Raw genomic sequence first — 24,507 nt, forward strand, 5'->3', positions numbered from 1 at the left:
CTGCGTTAACGTGATAATTAATTATTGCCTTCAACAAGCGCCATGTTTGGCATGCTGCGTTAAGGTGATCATTAATTATTATTAACTCATCTTACACACATATCCAGCACCAGTACGGTAAATTATCATAAGTGACAAAATGTAAATACTTTGCTTTACCAACACAATCAAAGATGGATTCAACAGTAACAACAGACTCAGTGAAACACATACTCAATTGACAAATTGAAATTTAAACAGACCCAAAACAAAAAGAAATTCGATCAATTTTCCACACTTGGTGAGAACCTCGTAAAATTAAAAAGTATAAAACATGAACTAATTTGCACAGTCAGATCCTCAAATAGCACAGAAAGGGGATCAAATTCATTATACCTCTCAGCACTCTTTAATAAAAAGCAGATTTTTCCGAGCCAGTGCAAACATGAGAAATAAAAGATGTGGTTTTACATGCTCAGTGAGTGGTTAGGATTTCTGTTTTCAGACATTGTTATGCAAGGTCCGCCAGTATAGAAAACTACTGTTGATATTCCTCATAACTGGCTCATTATGTCATGGTGTTTGTGAAATGTTTCACATAATTGCTACATGTCTGAGTAATACAGGCTGGAATGCTTGGGGCCTACCAGCTCAGTGTTTAACAGTGTACAACACTGTAACTGAGACGCTGTCTAAACACTGCCATAAACCCTACTATCAACACAGTGCTCCCTCATGTTCAAATGTATTCACTATGATGTAATACATATTTCTCAATATAAACAAATCTACTTACACCTGTACTGGATACTTAAAACCAGTAGATCTGTGAGAATACTGAGTAAGATTATAAGTTCCCAGGGAAAGCATTATAGCAGACATACCCAGAGGAGGAGGTGCGTGTGCGTGCAGGGGGGGGAATCACTCCCATTTTTGTCCTGAAATTTTGTTAAATGTGCACCCCCTTTTCTCAATAGTATGCACTCCTCTTTTTCTCAAAAAGCTGTATCAGACCCTGCAGGTAGTCATGTTTGGACCAGATAATCCGGTCAGCATCATGAGCATTGTTCTACACAGCTGACATATGACATGAGTTAAATAAGCCAGCGAGCCTGACCACCTGATCCTGTTAGTTGCCCCTTATGACAAGCATGGGTTACTGAAGGCGAGTTCTAACCCAGATCTTCAAGAGGCAAAACTTGTTCAATGCATCATGTCATAGAACCTGCTTAAAGACTACCACCATATGTGATTGTGGCTCAGTTTGTGCATCATGTCATAGAGCCTGCTTAAAGACTACCACCATATGTGATTGTGGCTCAGTTTGTGCATCATGTCATAGAGCCTGCTTAAAGGCTACCACCGTATGTGATTGTGGCTCAGTTTGTGCATCATGTCATAGAGCCTGCTTAAAGGCTACCACCGTATGTGATTGTGGCTCAGTTTGTGCATCATTTCCCATCACTGCATTGCCCAGAGAAAAATATTTACAGATGCCTCGTAATCATACTAACTGGACATTGCTGATATTGTTCCATGTTGTCCACGCCAACATCAATTGAATTTATTAAATGACATTTAATGAGTGAGTGAGAATGGTTTCACGCCAGTTTTGATAATAATAAATGTATTACAAAACATAAATAAGAAGCACTGTCTGATTACTACACTGGATAACTCAAGATGAATGCCCAGCAGCATCATGGCAAGGGACGCCAGAAATGTTCATCACATATTGTACCAATATGGAGAACTGAACTCGGGACAAACACATTAACCACTTGTCCACCTCACCTCTCTGACATTTAATGACATACATCACCATTATCACAGAGTTTGACCCTCCAGTCCATAGAAATCATAATTGCCTCTTTCAACAAGCAGTGGCTGACTGGGACCATTCCAAACAAACATGCAGTGTGTCAACTTGACCACATTCACACATATGCAATGCATATTTTGTTAGTAATAGCATCAAGCAGTTACAGCATAGCTTGTAATTTTGGTATGTACCATCTCACTATAAATTAAACCATGACCACAGCAAATGTGATTAACATACAAATACTTCACAAAACTTTGTGAATAACGATTCTGGTACTCCACAACCAGGAATACACTTGGTGCATTTATTTTGGGGTCTTATCACAGCATAGTTAAGTCCTAGGTTAAACAATAATGTTACTTGTTGAAGACGGAAAAAGATGGTCACATATGGATGCAATTAAGGCATGCTCTTAAAAATAGATATGGATATCCCGAAATAGACCAATCCTACAAGTTAACTAACACTTATTAAAGAGGCATTCAGAAGCTGGTGTAATAAAGAGGGACAATTACCATGGATAGACAACTTCTATATTGTAATACATGGACATTTCTGTGTAGATGCTGACGCCATTATCACTTGGTGGGTGACACTGCTAGTATTTACACCAAAGTGCCACATGTATTGCAACAGAGAAGTCGTCTATCAATGAAAATTGTCCTGGTTCTCCAAGTTACTGAGCACAAGAAAATCTGAAACCTTGTGTTGAATGTTTCAATGACATGGTACATACTAACATAGGATGATATGAACACTGTACCTATTCATAAAACAACATTTCCTCCTATCTCAGTTGCAAAGATCAATGCTTATGCTGTTGATCACTGGATTGCCTGATTGTCCAGACTCAGTTACTTACAGACTGACCCATATAGCTGGAATATTAGTTGGACAACAACCAAACCAAACCTAAACAAGCAGGAATTTTCTGCATCCCAGTGGAAACATTTCCATATTTTGTATCCATTTTCAGTTATAACACATATATGGCACAGGATTCTGGTCCAGTACAGAGACGGGCGATATGTTGAAGAAGCTCCAAACATCCTCGGACCAGGTCAGAAAAGGTCAAACCATCACACATTAATCTCCACCAGAGCCATAACAGATTTACATCACATCCAGCCAATCCTCACCTTATATCCACATGTTTGAATCTGATACATATAAGTCATCATGGAAACGGCAACGGCAGCAGCAGCATCCCGCTTCCACACACTGCGAGATGGAGGGATGCACTGTGTTGTGACACTGCCAAAACATTCCCCCTCTGAGTATCAGTCCATGTGTTAACCCTCCCACTCACAACTGTATTGCATATTTACCCTTTAGATGCTGATGATCAACTTGACCTTTGGGAATTGTTTTCTCTGTTTGCCACATTTATTAAGTCAAATATATGACATATTTTGAGTTTAACTCACTGCAAACCATCTCCTTTGATCTCATGTGCACTGAGGATATTGAGAGTTGCTGTTTAAGAAAGCTCAAAGCCAAGTTGGGATAGATTAGATAGCTGACAGAAGAACAATCATCAAGAATGTGATCAATAGACTTTTAGGTCAGATTTTCTGTTACTTTTAGTTGGTTATGAGTGATTGGGTGAGTGGATGAGTGGATGAGTGGGTGAGTGAGTAGGTGATAGAGTGAGTGAGTGCCGGTATGTATTCCTATGCTACCACTTGTTTGTTGTCCATTTATTAGGCACTATTAAGGAAGATATGTTTTAAATCACCTCTGTTTAATACAAGGCCCAAAAATGTGTACACCAGCTATTAAAGAATATATGAATTCAGATAACATATGTTTAGCCTGGGCTAACAAAAATATAATATCTAGGATATTTCACATACTTGAATTAATAATTTATAAGTGAGGAATACAGAATGTGGCTATCAGTGTCATGTTATAAGTTCTCTTAGACTGAGCACATAAACATGGATACGGCTACACTATCACTGCCCAGTAATCAGTGTTAATCAATATTAAAAACAACATGGAAAGGATAGTGTGGTAGTCTGTAACTTGTAAATAACCAAGTCTGGACAAGACAATCCAGTGACTGACATCATGAGCATTCATATACACACTTGGAATAGAACGACATCTGTCAACCAAGTCAGCGAACCTGACCACGCGTTACCATCAGTCAGTCATCTCTTACAACAAGCATGATTGCTGAAGATCGCAGATCCAACCAGGATCTTCAAAGCTGATTCATAAAAAACTGGTCAATCTTGATTTAGTATTTTGTGTCATGTGTGTATTCAATTTCAAATTCATCATAACATGTAAATGAAAGGAGTGCCTGCATGGCCCAGTTGTCTCTTGGGGCATCATTAGCTGATAAGCTGACGAAGACCAGTTCTAACCTGTATCTATCAAGTACTATTTAGGATGAGCAATACGCCATCTCTGTCTCTATTAACCTGCAACAACAAAGCATATTTTCATACTGACATTATCTCTATTACCCTGTAAACAAAGGAACACAGAATTTCGCTAAATCAGAAACTGACTTGGTAACATTTTGGCTCATACTTGGTTACAAAAAAACCACATTATTTGGAGAGATAATACATTCGAATAAATGGGTTAAACAAGGATGTTTTCATTCATAGAGAACTCCCTACTATTACTAAGCATAACCTGCACAGTCATTTTGATCAGCAAGAACATTCATATCCACAGCCACAACACCTCTTAAAAAGTATTTAAAATGACCTGCAGCATTTCACGTAAAGCTAAACCATATCTCTCCTTTTAAAATAAATGAGACAAACATTCCTGAAGTGCCCACCATTCCTTCCTGTAAGGTTGTTACTGATCATGGTGGATTATATAAATGTTCTACAACAAATTGAGGTGATTATATTCAAACCCAGTTTATCATTTATAATTTACAGCAGTGACATTTCTCAGAGCAAATACAGCATGTATAAACGTCTCTATTAACTGTCAGCTGCGAAATCTCTTCAAGTACCATCCTTCAACATGCATGACTAAGATAATCACGACGAGTGTAAGTGAATGAATGACTCACTTAATGACACCAGGGAATCCAAGCATAAATGCAGCTTTGTTGTAATGTGTTACGCTAAAAGGTAGTTGGTTAGTATGGTGTGTAAAGCTGCACTCAGCAATACTCAAGCTATATGGCAACAGTCTGTGAAAACTGAGTCTGGATGACACAATCCAGTGACTAACAGCATGAACATTGATCTAAGCAACTGGGAACCCGTGAACACGGCTCATTAATGTGATGGTTTGACCTTTTCTGACCTGGTCCGAGGATGTTTGGAGCTATCAATGTTTCATCTGTCGCTGTATTGGACCATAATCCTGTGCCCTATATGCATAAGAATTGACCACCCAATCCCATTTGTCACCTCTTTCAATAAACATGGGTTATGCAAGACCAATTCTAACCCAGATCTTCATGGGGTATTCGGTAAAGGAATAATATGTTAACATTTTCAGAACAGTGGACAAATGTCACCTTTGCGAATCTCCCAAGTCAGTTGTTTTATCAACATTTCTTCCCAAATCACACCTAAACATTAGTCAGTGACATGTGGTCATAGAGACAAATTCATAAACTTCATAATGATGAATGGTTAGCTGTTTTTCGAAAGCCTATGTGGAATAACTCAAACTAAGTTGACCACCATATCAGCAACCTTATATCACAGGATAATTGATATTTGAACACTAGGTGAACTGAAAGCATGGCTCTCATTGGTCAGCATCTTAGTTGCACTGTTGTACTTACAAAAGGTCAGATTTTTACCTGCATACAGATAATGACTCAAGAGCTCCTGCACTGGATATCAAGATAAACTAACAGTTTTGACAGGTAAGTAGTAGTGGGGGGAGAAAATCAGCCTTGCTTGTTACATCTATGTTCAAATTGAATATTTACAATCACCATTGTAACAGAAAAACTTAATGACAGAATTATCTCCCCTAATTTTATTCCCTCAAAATAAGTGATATCCCAGTGCCAGACTGGCACACCGGTGACTTCATCAACAGCCTAAATACAGTTCTGGTAGTCAGCAACCAGGGGACCATCACTGAAGTTTTTCCCTTGTTTACATCAGGATTTTGCCTTTAAAATCAATGAATAAACTGCCCCTGTGCTTTTAGGGTTAACAATAAGCTGGAATTCTAAACAGCTGGAATGCCTAGGAAGACACATGTATTTGATATCAGCAGTTTCTTGCCTGTGTTAAGGGATAAAAGTTGTGCTAAGTTGAGCTTCAACATGTAAACACAATTATTGACAGAGCGATTTCTTCATTTGCTATGAGATTGGGGAGGATTTTCTCACTTTGAAGTTTGGGGCACAACCAAAACAATCAGTTCATAACACAACGACCTCGACCTTCATGCCCTGAAAAACTCTAATTCGACTTGGATCTGTCTAGACAATATTAGGCAGCCATGACATGCACGGCGCCATTATAAAGGTTGATTCGGTTTTACTTAAATGTGATGTTGTTTATGACTATATATGAGCTACTTGATATTATGATATGTTAGGACTGATATACCTCACTACGATAATGATGAAGGCTTCTCATACTTATTGTAACATTTTCAACTCATACTTGACTTTTAAAATCCAGATTTTCAACTTTGAATTGTCTCACTGAAGTCCTTTGCCAAAGCTAATGTACAGTTTATATGAAACAGAAATAAACTGACTTTGTTTCAGTCTATTTCAAAAACTGACAAGAACCTTGAAACACAATTCAAGTAAACAACTAAAACATAAACTCAACAGAGCTGCAAGTCTGCACTCAAACATCCTGTATTTTGTGTTGCGCAATTATTAATGGAAGCCAGTTACTAAACTTTCAATGTCACACAAATCATCCATGCATCACATTTTGTCTTTTCGACCATTGATTACTTGCTATCAGACTAACAATTACAGTCTGTCAGTAGTTTCATGCATCGTTAATGACCTATTAACAACGTATTACTCAGTGATATCTGGAGTTGCATGAAATGTCCCAGGTATGCCTACAGTCCACGTAACTGACTAACGAGTATGATAAATAGATAGATGGGATATCTATATATCGCACATATCCACGCACTAGTACATGCTCAAGGTGCTGGTATTTTCCCCTCGATCACTGGATGTCAATCTCAACAGCACATCATATTTCAATCTCAACTCCCTGGACAGTATACAACTCTTCCTGCCACCAGGCGCACCGAGTTTATTGTGGCTGTCATCCTGACGAGGTACCCAACTGACAGTTGGGTGGACTGGGACACATAGTCACAGCACTTTGTCCAAGTTTACTGCACATTGCTGTACCCGCAACTAGGTGTATGCACGTGTTCATGTGGCCACCATCTGGTCATATACCAACGGATTCGTGGGATCTTTTATGTGCACAGGGTTGTGTACTGTACACTAGGGGTTGTGACAACACTGAAAGAGTCTGCACACAAAGTTGACTCCAAGGTTTTTACACCCGGTCACAGGTGGGCTCGATCCTGAAACCTCAACATCGCTGGATCACTAGCCTGGCGTCTTAGACAGCTCGCCCACCAAGTCATGACTAACGAGCATGAAAGTAGACATGCTTACAATTTTTGTTCAAGTAATTGATTCACCTGCTACGCACCTTAACAGATGACTTAATTAATACAGGAAATTCAATATGAACGAAATAAAATTGCTGCCATCCACTTTTGTGGAAATCAGTTACCTGCCGTCTGTGCAATCTGACTATTAAAGTTACGTGTACAAGTAACAATATAAGTTACCTGCACTAGTAATAATATACCTGCCCTAGAGCAGACTGGACATAGCAAATTCATTTTCTGGTACAACAGCTGTGAATTAATCAATTGGCATCAGGCACTCAAAGACATATCCATATGATACATCAGACCATGGAAACCATTGATTTGGGAATCAGATCCTGGAGTGGCAAAGGGAAGTGACTTTGTACAACAAAAAGGGCACCTCCATAGAATCTTTCCCTTTCCTAATCAGCTAATAGCTGACTAATGTTAACAGGCCCTATGAGAAACTGAGGATATATCTGGCACACATACAGCAAGTATTTCAACATATGGCTGCCAAACCAAATAACTTAGCTAAGGTAGGTCACTCTGCTCCCCATGTTTTGTTGAAAAATATGTTCTGGATAAATGCAGAAATATTTGTATGATTAATACATGTGGTGCGAATAGATGCAAGAACAATTTTACTTACAAAGCTGCATAATCATGATAACGATCTGCAGTGCCATGCTCTCTGTGTGTGAGAGAGCGCCCATGTGTGTACATGTGTGCACATGTGTATGCAAGCGTGCACATTGATGTAGTGTGTGAGTTCATGTGCACAAGCTTATGTAAGGCCGTCATATAAAAATATTCTTGTTTCTCATTACTGCCTATGCACAAAACCTTTTTTTTATTTTTCGTCAAAAAGAAAATTGACACAAACATCGAAGATACCTCAACCCTGAGGGACCAGTGAACAGCTTATTATTAAATATCTTTCTACATAATTTGACATTATGGTCCCAGCAGATTAAGCCATGACCATCTACATCTATTTATTGATTTAGTCACCAGACAACACTAGTAGCCAACATCAAAGGCTCATTTCCTGCTTACTATTTCAAGTACTTTCAGTGCAAAAATATACGAGGACTACTACCCGTACGGTTTTACCTTATAAGATCTTATAAGATTCTTATAAGAATCTTATAAGATTCTTATAAGAAGACGAATTCTTATAAGATTCTTATAAGAAATAACTGGGAATAAGAAACTTATAAGAAATGAAAATGGTGTTTCTTATAAGAATCTTACTCATTTCTTAGCGACAAAAATTTCTTATAAGATTTTTTCATCTTTTTCTTACTTAGTATGAGAAACTTATAAGAAGTAAAATTTTCATTTTTTTACAAAATTTATTCTCTGATATCTACAACAAACAAAATGTACATGGAACAGAACATGATCGACAAATTTGTTCTTCTAAAACTACATAATTGTAAAGGGTTTTGCAGTTACATTGAAGTCATAATCCTTTCAAAACATTTTGTGTAATTGATAAATATTACAATTACATTGGTTTAACATTAAATTGGTTGATGAAATGTCTAACACAATAATTGTGTTTGACTGACACTGTAAAATAACATCCAAAATAGTCATTCTTTACAAACTATTTCAATCATAATAGATTTATTGCCCTGAAAAACCAAAACAGAAATTACAGAGTACTGAAAATAAAAGACAGTTTTTCCATTGTAGAACTCAAAGAAAACATTTAATGCCAAATTAAGTTGAACTTAAAAGGAACATTGTTAAAAATATTGTAAAACAGTAAAAATACATGCACATCCCAAAGTAGAACAATATGAATAACTGGATGGTATCATGAATATAATCCAGAATAAGATAGGCAATAAAAAACATGATTCAAGCACTACCAACAATAATCCCAAACGCAAAAGAAAATTCAAACTTCATAGGTTTAAGATTCATAAATTGTAACTTGTACAATCATAACAGTTCTTGCAATGTTTGAAATGATTGACTTTTTATGAGATCGGAATCAAAACTTAAAGGTGGTGTATTAAAAATGATAAACTAAAACTTTAATCTTTTTCCAAAACATTTGGTACATTACACAAAAAAGCAGAATCAGAATCATGAACTTTGACAAACACACACTTCCGTTTCAAAGCTTTCAGATTCACAGCAATTATTTTCTTGTCATTAGTGGACTTCACTTCCTTGATGTAACTGACACCCATGTAGTTATCACTCACTTCTAAACACCTAATCATGGCTAAGTTTCTTGTCACACAGACACAACTGCTGAGATCCTCACACCGACACACAGGTGAAACTTGCAGGAAAGTTTCTATTATGCCGTACATATGTGATGAATTACTTTCATAGAGCACAGTACAACTATTTCTCAGAAGTACACGCCTGTATGCCTCTGAGAAGTACACATCTCCATCAACTTTAACTCGCTTAAAAGTCACAAGCCTTTCAAAAGGACTTAACACGCTTTCCTTCACAGCTTGAGCATACTCTGGTGACAACTGTTTTAGGAATTTTGTTGCTCCAATGAGATAAATGCCAGGATCTAACATAGTACCTTTGTATTTTGATTTGCTTTTCAGCCTACAATAGAGATCATATGCCACACTATTCTTCTCTATGGCAGGAATCAACTCAGGCATTTTCTGTATAACTGCAACGGCATGAGCTATCTGTTTATCAATATGCTGTGTTCCATTAAATAACTTCAACAAACAACCATTTGCATCTTCAAAGGGAAAGCATGAAAAGCACCACAAAGGACCTAAATTCAGAACATTATCAGGCAAGTGCAGAAGCTGGTGTACATTAAGAGTCATCACTGATTCCCCATACATCACTGGAAACATTGCAACAAATCTAGCCAGCAGTATCTTGCTGTGGCGGATATCTGAAGGTTTAATGGAATCCTGCAATAGTAAGAAAATACTTTCTGATAAAAGCAAAAAATGTCTGTAGTACTCTGGCATAAGAATATCATGCATAATTGTTGGAGCATAAAATAACAACCAGTATTTCCATTCAGATGCCTTCCAGTAATCTGAGTCCATTAAAGATCTGGGCAATCTTGACATGTAGTTGGGAGGTTTTATTTGGAGCAGTCGTCTATTAACTTTATCTATGAAGCCAGCAACACTAAACACTTGACAATTATGCTTACTAGCAAACCACAGTGAATGCATAAGTTTAGTTACACCAAGAAGTACTCCATGCATATAATCAATGCCAGTTCCATGTACAAAACTGAAAAATGTGAGGTAGGAAAACCACGAGGGCCCTTTGATGCCATTTACTGGCACCTTTAATCGTACCGCATCAAGAGCATCTCTAGTCACTGAGTTGTCTGATCTAGCTGGTCCATCCAAACAATCCATGTTTGGAGGGAAGACTCTTGTATGGCCTTTTCCTACTTTAACAACCTTTCCTGTCTGAAGACACTTTACGCATGATGACTGTCCATTGTATTGATTCATGGCACAAACACATGCTCTAGCAGGAAGATCACAGGTGCTTGCTATCAGTATAGCTCTACACTCCACTTCTCCATCTGGTGTGCAAGCCACAAAGCCTTGTTCCAAACCTTTCAACGTTTTCATGAAAGGTGTCAGAAATCCTGTCATTGATGGTTTTTTGGCACCATACCAAATCCCAGCTAATACCATATTTTCTGGCATTCTCCTCTCTGCATAAGGCAGTTCATTTATCATTAAGTAAATTGGCCACAAACTGGTTTTGGAGCTTCTAAATGGTTTAGCACCATCTGTATTAAAAGTCAATGTCAAATCATACACTGACTTCAGTATCCCATCGGCAACCAATTTCTTGTATTGTAAACCATCACAGATATCTTCAACTGTATCTTCATCTCTCTTGCGACTTCTTGATTTATGTACTGAACTGGTGATGAACCCTGGGCGTTTGAACATAGATTGCAGTTGAGATTCTATTGGAATTTCAATGAAGCCAGACACACTTCCTTCTTCATTTAGTTTCTTGGAACATAGCGGATTCTGACATGTGTCCATTTCTATGGATGTTTCAATGCCAAGCAAACAAAATGAACAGTACTTATGGAAAATCAGTGGATGGTTAACATTGTGAAAATATTTCTTGAAAGAATAAAGTGTAGTTGGAAGACAGTGTCCTGCCGTACAGTGCAAAGCAAGCAGATGCAACAACTCTGTTATCCCATCTGATGTTAGTGAATGTCTTGTTGCAAAGGCCAGAATCAGTAGTATGCTGACAGATAAAGTTATCTGTGCACCCTTGTAAATATAACTATTGAAGTCAGACTCTACACCGAAATTCTCATCCTCACTGTTTGGGCAATCCTCTTCTGACAGTTCATCATCAATAATACCAAATCCATCACTTGAACACGTCGAATGAAAGCTGTCATCATTCTGTGGGATTTCTTGCATGTCATCATCATCACTGAAAAAATAAAGAACAGGATATGAATAGATTTTTGTATCTTCACTACATATCAGTTATCCCTCATGAACTGCAGGCATTAGGACGATAATCTTATTGGGTAAGTGATAGTTTTCTTCTTATAAATATGCTTCAGTGATGGAAATTGATGTTTTCAAATCGGTCCACTTCATCAATTTCTGGCTACATCATTATTGTTGCTGCATCACCTACCAATGACCAATGATGATGCTTTGATAGCAATCGTAATGTCATACCATTGTAAAGATGACACCATAAGTCATTTGTTATTTTTAACAGAGGACAGAGTGAATATTCAGTCTCTTTTGGCATAAATAAGAAAATGAAGAACCCAAGTAAATCGCATTTTTAAGTGAACAAGTGTGCTTTTAAGAAATATCAAGTTATATAGACTGAAATACAAAAATGAAATGAATTATTTTTTTTTCAGAATAGGTTGACTACTTCTCCTTTTTCTCAATAGCAGATTTCTCAAATTTCTTTGGACAAGTTGAAGATTGAAATAAAGTTTGAATTCACACCTGTTGTACTTCATTTCCTGAAAATCCTGAATCTTGCTTGCAATTTCATCTGGCACATGTGACTGTTGTCCTGATGTGGAATTACTTTGCAACAGAGTTGCTTCTCCAATATCATCTTCAATGTCAGCTGAGTCAGCAGAATGACTACTTGTTGCATGGTAGCTAGGCTGATTCATATCATTATCTGCAGATGACTCGCCCTCATCTTCAAATAACCCTGATTCAGACCCTGTTTGCTGGCTCTTTGTGTTATCAACAGCATCAGGAGAGCTTGGCAAATGAGAAATAATCTTGTTGTAACTTTCCATGAATGCTCTTTTGGAACTGGGTGGGACACCCTCTTTTCCAGTGTGCTCCTTGATATATCTTTTGTAAGACGTACTAACTCTCTTTCTTGGTGGGTCTGCCATTTCAAGTGATGTTTCTGAAAATAATCAATGTAATTTATTCAACCTTTGAGAAACTGAAAATCAAACATGTTTTATTAAATTTGAATTTAATGATTTTATTCCATATTTATTAATCACTAACAGACAGTAACTGAAAGAGTTATGCATGAAATCTAACTGCTTTGTGTCGATATGTATGCTACTTTTATCCATTAGTGATGAAAAAACAAACTGACACGATGACACTTCTGAAAATTGCTTAATTTCCGTTAGAATGTTTCATGTTTGTGGTCACCCTTAATGTGAATTACTAATCATTTATGACAAATAAATTGAGCGTGTACTCGCGTGTGTAAATGACATTACGCATTTTGGTCATACTATTGAACTTGACTAGTTCAGCGAGCTATGAGCATCGATGTATGCCTTGACTCAGGAACACGATGTTTTAGATAGCTGAACTATTCTAAACTTCAAAGAATTGTAATATTCAATAAAGTGAAAATCATATCATAATTTAGAAATAAAATACCGTGATCTTGTTACCATACCATTACTCATTTGGGACTGTCTTTCTCTTTCATTTAAAAATTCCATATCCGTCGTGAATCGTAAAATTCGGTAAAAGGACATCAAAATCTATCTATTATAACGCACAAATGCTTAAAACGAAGTATTGCTGCAATAAGACCAGTTAATTCAACAGCCTCTTACCTTTTTTGGGCTATTTTCTCTTGAAATCCAAAGTTGACCATTTACCAAATTGAATGACTCCCTTTCAGCTCCATTGGCGGGCGGCTTCCGTTTCATTTAATACGCATGCGCCAAAATGGGAATTCCAAAATGGTTCCGGGGTCGGAATGCAACAGTTGATTTCTAAATTTAATCGTATTGGAGGGGTAGGAAAATACTGAATTAAATATCGGTTTTGAAAAAAGAAAGATATAAAAAATATAACTGAATAATGAAACAACCAACCATTGAAGTTTGGTATTAACAAAAATAAACCATAAGCCTTCCTGGTTCCGATTCCTGAACATTTCCGATTCCATATGTGGAAATAACCAATGTTTCCATTTGGCGGTATTTTTCATTTCACCATTGTCTACGACCCCGCGAATTTCAACTACTCATCATTTACCATTCCCGATTCCAGTAATTTTCACGTCCTTTGTCAAACACTGAGCGATTTTGTTTCTTCGTGTACCATTCTTGACTCCTGATTTTGAAAATGGCAAAGACGTTCGATCGCCGTGCTGTGAGAACATACCACTTCGATGAATGTAAGTATCGAGGAATAATTTAATTGCCTAAAAGTTTTTTTTCAGATAATGACCAAACACGTATCTTTGATATGACGAAAACACTATATGAAGACGATTCTGAGTATCTATTTCGCTAGTCGTCAACAAACTTTGTAACACTTTTTGTCGAAATTTAAAATGTGACAATTTCGTGGGTGGCGATGATTCTTCATGTCCAATTCGAAGTTTGAACGTAAAATTACGTTTACCCTGCTGTCTCCAGTCCAGGGTATTTATATCCAGACGATTGCAGTTTGACATAACAAATAAAACCTTCCTAAAATGAGACTACAGTGACTGAGGGACTATTTGATTTATCAGCTCCATGATGGCGTAATTTAATGCCAGTTGAATGCCCCGAGTTAATTCGATTTCAATGTGACACCAGTTCATCTTTAAACAGTTGTTAAATCTCAGTACAATGATTTGTTTTGGGATTAATTTCTCAACACTTATTAGGTAACAATTGCAGTTAGTCAGTTTCATATGATCAGACTGTTTTAATAACTCAGATTTGCTTCAATAAATCTTAGATTTGATAATGATTGACTTAATCATGGTAATATGTTACTTATAAAGACACACAGACATATTATATACTGATGCACCAGAGACTATTATAATTGGTCTAGTCTGTATAATTTCTAATATTGTCATTGGATTTTATTTGTTCAGATTTGAGTGACCGTGATACAGTGGTTTTAAACCTGTTATTTCAATTTATTAAAGTGAAATGGGCTGTTGTGAGATACTTCGATGGCCAGCTGAGTGGAGTCCTGAAGGGAACAGAAGTGGAAGATGAAGAGACAGGGTTGACTCTCCAAGAGGGCTACATGCAGGAAGGAGACTATTGCATGGCCAAGTGGCTTGACAAGAAAATGTACAAGGCCAAGATTCTCTTCATAGGATGTAAGTGTAATAATAAGAAACATTCATGATTGAAGTGAGAGTTTAAAGTTTGTAAGTCTGAGTTGTATTTTAAAGAGCAAGGTAACAACAACAGATTGGATCGATGAAACAGATTTTCACCTATGTTACATTTCATGATGTCTTTGAATGATACCATAAATAGAAGATACATCATGAATATCCGTATGTAATCATTATGTAACAACTCGTCTGAAACACATAGCACTTAGGCTGGGTCTAGCCTTAGTCCATGCCCAGTAGAAGATTAGTCCATTAGTTCATTCACAACATATTTTGATTTTCGATCACTATTTGAAAAGCATGATATTTAAAGAAGTGTTTCTTAGTTTGAAATATTTTAGAAATGGAAAATAAAAAGGAAAGAGATTATAGTTTCCAGTAGCTCCTTGGAGAGGTTACAAATTGTGAAGTTGACATTTGTTTTCCATGAAATCATTCCTGCATTGAAGTCAAATGTTTATCCTTTCAGCTGACAAAGAAGAAGCTGCAAAGCAGGCAACTCTGCTGAAGGTGGCCTATCCTGACAGGAAGCAGGAGAAGAAAGCAGATTCTGATAAGGAAGTAGAGACCAAAAAGAGAAAACTGGCCAACCCTAACAAAGCTACGGAACCTACAAAGGTATGCAATACTTTGAAAGAAGATAATCAAATAAAGAAGGAAAGAGGAATTGTTAATTGTAGGTTTCAGTTTAGTTAAAACCTAACATTGCTAAAACGATAATTGTTACTGTACACGTTCATGAAAAGGACTCTAAGAAAAATCAGCTCAACAAAACCCAAATGGGTATCTTGCATCACGAAGTCTAATTTGGATCTAATTGGGACTAGACATAAGAATGAATTTTGCCTAGAGTGACAGTGTGCATATAAAACCAAAGCAACTACAAGCGGTTACTTGATATAACTATCAATACTGACTAATGCTACTTAAACACTACTTATGGGCAGTTAACCAGTGATTGTGAAATTACAGAAATTAATGTAATTTACTGACAATTATTTACAAGCTCTTTATGGGTAAGTGTATTAAAAATGACCAGGGCCTATGGGAATTGAAAACAATAGTTGGAACAACTGTTATAAAACAAATTAAAACTCACTTTACTTATCGCAAAATATGATTGACAGCAAGACTGTTTCAAGGTGAAGAATTCTTGACACTATAAAGAGATATCATGATGTTTGTATGAAGTAATTCGAGTATTGTTTTATTGTTATATTGACTTAAGCTTTTATGGATATATTTAATTTTATTAAAAATAATATTTCAGAAAGCACCTAAGATTTCGGAAACAGAAAAGAAGGCCCAGATAAGAGCCCATGAGAAGATGGTGGAGGAGCTCTTGGTGGTGCAGTACGGCCATGGAGACCAGGTAGAGGAGTTGACAAGGAGCCTAGAGGAGAAAGACGTCATTATCAAGGAGAAGGAGCAAATCATCAGGGAAAAGGAGCAGGTTATAAAGGACAAAGAGCAGCTATTAAAGGACAAGGAAGAGGAACTTGCTGCCACGAAAGCTAGCCTGGCAAGACTGCAGGCAAGGACAGTTCAACCTTGTCCATGCAATGGTGATCTTGCATCCTCTTTGATGTCAGAATCAGTGCAGAGATTTATTAATCAGCTGGCTGGATTATGTCCAGTTAATCCAGCCACCGAAACTCTGCCGCAGCCAAGTACCTCCCCATCAATTCCCCGAACACCTGCTTTCTCCCCTCCTACGCAATCTATGCTCATGTCTCCACCAGCGCCGCCGCCACCTTCCCCATCTTTATCACCTGTTTCACCTAGGACAAGTACTCTGCCATCACCCTCAACATGCGATGCTGATCTCGTTGACCTTGGCGGAGGGGTGATGCTAAAGAAAATTGTCCTGGACGCCTGCATTTCTTCTGCGAAGGGATCAACCTCCAAGCTCGTGAGAAATTTGCTTCATGCATTTTTTTCTGACCAGGAGCTTGGGGAATCCTCCGCAGAAGGGAAAGGGACGAAGGCTGCTTTGCCAACAAAGACAGTCGCAGCAATAAAAGGTAATTCTAATAGAGAACTTGAAAAATTGAACCAAACAAGTGTAAAAAAGCATATGAAAATATAGAATTGAACATCTCTGTACATTTTTATACAATAGATAAGTATTGTGACTATCATTCAAGTAAAAACTAGATTCATGAAAGTATCTTGAGCAGTATGTTTCTGTGGAAATGTTGAATTGTGTGTAGGTGTTAAAGTGAGTAATGTTGTGGTTTTGGATTTCATGTAGTTAAATTTTGTTCATTATTCAAAATTCATATTTATTACTTGAATACATCAAACAATGATCCCTTTTCTCCACTCGGTTATTTATTAATTATTTATTTTAATCATGTACACATAGATAAAAATCTTTTGTTAAACAATTCTAAATTTCAAGCTTCTTTTGAACTAGTTTTCAAATGAAATATTTTAACACTGGTGATATAAACATTGTCAAAATTGTACAACATAATACAGATAAATTGAAATGATTTAATCAATCTTTTCATTACAGGGTTCGTGTTATCAAAGAGCCCGAGGACAACTGAACGAGAGCTAGTTCAGATTATGAACTGCCAGTGTGCAGACTCAAGAAAGAAAATGAAAAATAGAGTGATCACTACAGACCTATAAGAGTCGTTTTAAAAAAATGCAGGAATTCTTGTCCCTGCTCAGTTACATAAATATTTTTTCAAATTTATTGCACTCTTTCAGCCCAAGAAGAAAATTAAGGCATTATATTTGTATATCCATGTTTAATTGTGGACAAATGTGTTTTGATTTCTTATTCGTAACAGTCCTTAAAAGGGCGAAAATTGAGCTGTTTTCATTGTCCCTCAGTCAGGGTGTTGTTTGTTTTTCATCTCTGTTGATACAAATTCACTAAATTAGTTAACTTCGGGGTCTGATTTCCTGTGTATTAGCTGTTTAGTTCACACACATAAGGATTGAAAGATGTTTGACTTCATATTTTCTAAATTAAGACATGTTTTGTAGCTGTCCCTCAGATATTGTTCTTTCCCATAACGACTGTGTCAAATTTGAAATAATGTATGATCACTGATGCCAACATACCCAAACTTCTGCATGCTCTTTGGCACTTCCTGTGTTCTCATGATGACAAAAGTTCCAGATGTTCTGTTGACTGAGAGTTGTGGGGAAAGGACTTAAAATATTAGGACTTTGGGCATGTACTTATTAAGTGTCTTTCCTGTAACAATACTGTTGCACTGACATGTACAGTATTGCAAAATTTTGTTTCCATGATAGCATCCGAACTGTGAAACATTTGAAACTTGAAAAGTCCAATTTTTATGAGGGGGCATTAATTTTCCTCATAATGTAATTTGTGTTGATGTACTACATTCCTATAACGTTCTTTCCTGTAATGCTAAGAATGGTAACTGTGGAAAGAAAACTCAGACATTTAAACAGGAACTAGGTATAATATAAACTTGTATCTTAATATATTATTAGTGTGAACCTGTCACACTTTTGGTTCAATATATTATTATGTTTATACAATGTGAAAAAGAGATGATAAGTTACATATTTGTCCTCAGACGATTACAGCAGAGAATGGTAATTGTTGCAGGAAAGAATATATTTGTCACTGTGATTATCATGTTCAAGGTTTTACTAACATCTTACCCCATGTAGGAGTAATCATTACACGAATATTATTCTCTAATGTATGTGTATGCAATTAACAGCATTTGCTGGATGTACAGACACTGAATGCAACCGTTACAGTAAAGAATTTATTCTGTTACTGTAAAGAACGCTTATGTTACCGTAGAGAAAAAACAGCAGTTCACAGAGAATTTTGGTATAAAATATGCATATGTCTTAATATGTTCTTAGGTGTAAGCCTGTGTAAACTCACACTTTTTGGTTCAGTATATTGATATTTATATAATGTGATAAATGGATTGTTAAGCACCTTTTTTTATCTTTCCTGTAACAGGCATATCTTTCCCGACTAACAATATTTTTTTTGTATTTTTTCAAGGTTTTAAGTAGTGATATTGATTTAAAAATACTGTATCAAGAAGTATGAATGTTTTCATTACCATTAATGTAAGAAAATGTTTTCTTGGGTGAGGTTTTGCTGAATTGTGATGTAATTAAAATTGAATAGTATTTCTAATGCCGTGCTGTTGATGTTTGTTGAATTATGCTTTTGCTTATGTGACCATAAATGTAAAACTCAGAGCTTTCTATTTCTAGAACCAGTGGGTTTCTTAATGGCCATCCCCATAAAAACTGCAAACGGTCATCAGCTGTAATTCTGGTTGGTACTTCGGTTCAGTATGTGAGAATCTTATAAGAATCTTATAAGAACCAATAAGGTTTCTTATAAGATTTCTTATAAGATTCTTATAAGTATCCTCTAAGTTTCTTATAAGATTTATATAAGAATTGTATAAGAATCTTATAAGTTCTTATCTAATTTGCATACAAAATTCTTATAAGAATCTTATAAGAAACTTATAAGAATCTTATAAGAAACTTATAAGAATCTTATAAGAAACTTATAGGAATCTTATCAGAAACTTATAAGAATCTTATAAGAATCTTATAAGAAACTTATAAGAATATTTCATATGGGTACTGAGCACAACTGAGTTATTTTCATCTAATTAATCCAGATCAGCTCAATGTCACTTCAAGTCTATATTTCTATGCAAAAATATCATGAACATGACTTCCTATCAAAAGTTCTGTCAACAGATAATGTTGGATAGTAGTGCCCATAACACGTGAAGGTCCTGGTTAGAAGTTATTTTTAGTAACCCTTGTCTAAAGGAATCAGGTGGTCAGGCTTGCTAACTTGCTTGACACATGCCAGCACATGCTAATCACATAGATCAATGTTCATACTGATGATCACTGGATTGTCTGATCCAGTTATATACAGACTGCCACAATATAGCTGGAATGTTGCAGAGTGTGGCATAGAACTGTTAAATCGCAACCAAAGATGCATAGACGTTTTTCAGACAGTAATATTTTACAATGTCACGATGTATAAGTAAATCCCAAGTCTGCTGTATACAGAAGATGAACATATGTACTTCCGTCATTAACACCATCATAATATCCAGTTGTAGATGGTGTAAAGCGATGCTGTTGAACTCTGCCATACTGAAAGATGCCCACATGTTCTACAGGATAACAACTTCCCGATGTACTGTTGTCGATGTTGTAAATCCCTCATCAGTGGGGAGGAAGTGCCCCTATTTATATGGGAGGGTGCCAAGGTGATGCAGAGTATGATGCTGAAAGATGGCAGCAATCATGTCGGATTCATGGCAGCTGTTTAAGGGAGATAATTCAGATTCCCCAGATTTGTCACCCATTGGCAAGACTTGGATGTGGTATGGTCTAAAGGATAGTCTGATCAGTATGTTCAACATTAGTTCAGGTATTCACTTAAATTTTGTTGGATGGTTGAACATGTGTGACCAGTAGGGCTGCATCTTCAGTACCTTCTTACCGTCATAAATTGGTATATCGCAATATGCTTTTCAAAAGATACATATGACATACTCAGTAAAGAACATGTGAATCTTTGGGGTGATAACTGTCACGATTTGAATTACAATTTCATTTGCAAACATTTTTTCCTTTTTGTTATTCGATGACAAAATGGCGTATAGTAACAGTATAAATTGTATGAAAAAGGTACATAGAATCCCAGGCAATGAAACACAAATTTGATATTACTATTATCAGAATCATAACACGCTTTGGGACTTAAAGTGTAGGAAATAGCATCAACATGTACAATCAGAGGTCACTGTCAAACCATATCAGATTGTATAATTTATTAATCACATGATCATAATGGGTCTAAGTACTGAAGTAAGTATCCGGGTCCAACCCGTTACCCACCTGCCCAACAATACCTGTAGTCCTGCCCCTTCAAATCAGCTTGTTCAAAATTAGAATAATATGTACTAACAGAAAAATCATGAGAATCTTATTCCAAGAAAGACTGTGGTATACTGCTGACAGATTCAAGTGATTTCTTGGACATAAACCTTGTTATTGTTATTGTTGAAATAGAATTTCTGAATATAAGCCATTGAAAACATGGAGTAATGGACAATAGTTCAATCCCTTTTACAGGTTCAAATGACCTGTGAAAACCTAAATTAGAGTTGGTCTTCAGTAATGCATGCTTGTCATAAAGGGCAACAAACGAGATTGTGTGGTCAGGCTTGCTGACATGGTTGACACAAGTTTTCATATCCCAATTGCATAGATCAATGCTCATGCTGTTGTTCACTGGATTGTCTAATGAACAGACATACTTATTTAAAGACCACCAAAACATTGCTGGAACACTGTTGAGAGCAAATAAAACTTAATTTAAATGCACACTCAGAACAAACAGTGAATTTCTGAGTCCGAATCCACTGAGCGCTTGAGTTTAGTTTTACTCCACACTTGTCAATATTCCTGCTGTATGTGTCAACCAAGTCAGCAAGACTGATCACCTGATCCCACTTGTCATCTCTTATGACAAGCATTGGTTACTGAAGGCCAATATTCTAACCTAGATCTTAATGGGTCTGAATCAACTTCAGTAACACCACTGTCATGTCCTCACGATATTTTATCAACCAGGAAAAATACTTAAGCATTCCCCCATTGCTATGTTTACACCAACAACTTAAACATGAATCACTGAATGAAAATGCTTAAAACTTTTTCAGCCTGCCTGAGTGAGTTGTGTTTGTAAGCCTGTCTTTCCGAATTGTCCAGCATTATCTTGGGAGGAAGGACCAGGAGTGGGCTTGACACACCGTACCCATGTGGGGAATCAAACCCTGAATAGATATTTTTACTATTGGGTTATGTTTTTTGGTATGCCTAGTTTTTAAAATTCAAACATTGGCTTTAATGCAATGCAGGGCGGTATGGTTACTTAGCCTTGTGGTTATAGTGTTTGCTTATCATGGTTCAAATGACCATCTGGGTATTATGTGTGGGTGTTAGTGATATTGCTAAAAGTGGGATAAACTGAATTAAACTCACTTGCTCAATTACTGCATTGCATTCAGTGCAATAATCCTTAACTAAGCAATACAGGATCTTCTTCTTGATGAACTTTACTGTCCTCCTTGAGGCAATAACTTTGCTACCGAATTCCCGTATTTTGGCTCATGCGAAAGTTAGCCCGTGGGCAAAAGCACAGGATTGCTTTCAAATACTGTCTACAGAGTCTAGTCATTGTCTTAGACCTCAGTCAGTCTTCTCATAATAGTTTGTGTTTTGTATTAGACTGATAACTTTATCATTCATGTTCACATTTACTCAAGTGAGTAAACATTTTCATAATGTTCGGTTTTGAATTTATAGACCAGTTTCCTAATTAAAAAGTTTTGAAAAATCCTGATTCGTTTCTGTTTTATCAAATGTTTCATCACTGGAACCAAAATTTTCGTGAATACCCAGTATACTATTTTCATGAACTAGGCAGTTTTTGATCACATTTGGGGAATTATACTGACATTTTCTGCAGGGCCAAGTATTGATCTCACTGCAGGAATAGATAAGCCCATGAAATTATCATACATAATACATTGCAATAACACATTTCACAAATCCAAAGATCAATATGTTCTTGAAAATAGAGAAGGGGAGAAAATGTTAATAAACATGTTGATGAAAATGTACCATTTTCCATTAGAGTGACATTGTCATCTTGCAGAAAGCTCTGACAATTAGCCAGGGCATTGACTATCTAAACACTAATCTTGTTTAGCTGCCTCCTATTACCTTAATTAACTATATCAATATATTCATAATTTATACCTGCTTCATGCTAGCAGGTATTTGACAAATTTTAAGTTTCATTATAACTATCAGAAATAGCACACAGAATATTCCACAGTTTAGAAACAATTTTTAAGATTATCAATGGCTGTATATATACTGAGCATGTTACGTTTATGGAGTTAGACATGCAAACATAACAAACAGTGCACAAACATCACATTTGCCTCCTTATATTTCCACATTTTTATGTTCTTATTCTCATAAATGCAAAACATATCTATGTTCTACTCTAATATGGGTGAGATACAATTTGTATCACATTATGATTCACAATACAGTGTTTCCAAGTTAATTTACTCTCCCTTTTTGCAAACAAGTCACAACCCTTGATTAGTTTTTTCAGAACATATAAGCTTGAGGACACTGTGCAGATTCTGCTATTTATAGGAAACCAGTAAATACTCGAAAATTTGAATAAACTTGGCTCCCTTGGAACTTCCAGGAATCTCTGTATACAACAGGGATCTAGATAAGGGCAGTATCGGCATTTGTACGGATGAAAAATATATACACGATATGGTAGGAATAAAATCAGAAAATGTAGCAGATATGCATCACAGCGATGGTGTATGGTCTTAGAATCATTTCTAGAGGTATTTATCTGAAAAAGTTTGCTTTATTGTTCACTGAAATGTTTACACAAGAGTAGCAATGTTGTGGTGCACATATAAAACGAAACATGAGATTACCTACACACCATTAAATTCCTTTCAGCACTGTAACTCCAACTCTTCAATTGAATAAAGAAGGCATGCATGTAACTGCCATAGAACTTGAAACTATGATACTGCTCGTGTTGAAAAATGTCTGAAACTGGACTCAAACCACAAACATCCTGATCTGAAGTCAAACACCTTGTGCACATGGCCAAAGAGGTTAACCCCTCTGGAAGATGCCAAGGTAAGGATGCTACCTGTGGGATGACTTCACACCCTGCCACACACTCCGGCATCAACAGAAGGCAGATCTCAAGCCACACAGAGATTTATTTTTGTCAGATTTAACATGAAAAAGCTCAGCCTACATTGGGCAACACTGAGACCTACTTTTGTCAAATTTAACTTGAACATGCTCAGCCACACACTGGGCACCAATGTAGTGGCCTTAAAAATTTCTGATTCCATTGCTGGGATTCGAACCACAGACCTTCTGTCCTCATGACCAAAGAGGTTAACCTCATCATGCAAGCTGACAAAGAAAGGATGTCGTCTGTGGGATGACTCCACGCCCTGCTGCATATGTATCAACATCTCATCATATACTGTAAATCATGAAATTAATGCACCATGAATTTAATGCGAGTGCAAAGGTCTTGTCTAAAATGCGTCATGACATTAATGCGAGCTCAGGAAGCTGTGTCGATTAGAAAATGCGACACCCTGATTCTTTGTTGTTCATTTTCTTTTCATTTCTTATTACCACACACTAATTACCTGAATTGAACTTGTTAAGCATTGAATGGAATAGAGCTGACGATGTTTTGATTACGCTGCCATGTTTGATCACGTGATTGCTTGCTACTACTTGTCTTATGATGACAACAATCAATGGTGAATTCAAGGTGGCCATGAAGAACCAATCTATTAATTGGTATGCCAACAAAGTGTCAGACAATTTGACAGGTTCCAAAAAGGACACACTTGTGG

The 24,507-nt window shown here is 36.6% G+C and overlaps 1 protein-coding gene across 2 annotated transcripts in view; it reads right to left on the bottom strand.

Moving 5' to 3' along the window:
* LOC137295088 (p53 apoptosis effector related to PMP-22-like) overlaps positions 1–24,507 on the bottom strand; it is a 37,947-nt gene that overhangs the window by 11,754 nt on the left and 1,686 nt on the right. The window contains exon 1 of one of the 2 annotated variants that reach the window (XM_067826376.1): positions 2,944–3,026. The exons of the other annotated variant lie outside the window; for it this stretch is intronic. Coding sequence (XP_067682477.1) covers positions 2,944–2,985 — 42 coding nt within the window. The 5' untranslated portion in view covers positions 2,986–3,026. Of the gene's footprint in view, positions 1–2,943; positions 3,027–24,507 lie in introns of those variants that run through there. 2 annotated transcript variants of the gene reach the window in all.

The sequence above is a fragment of the Haliotis asinina genome, chromosome 1 (genome assembly GCF_037392515.1).
Source record: "Haliotis asinina isolate JCU_RB_2024 chromosome 1, JCU_Hal_asi_v2, whole genome shotgun sequence".
Taxonomy (NCBI): Eukaryota; Metazoa; Mollusca; class Gastropoda; order Lepetellida; family Haliotidae; genus Haliotis; species Haliotis asinina.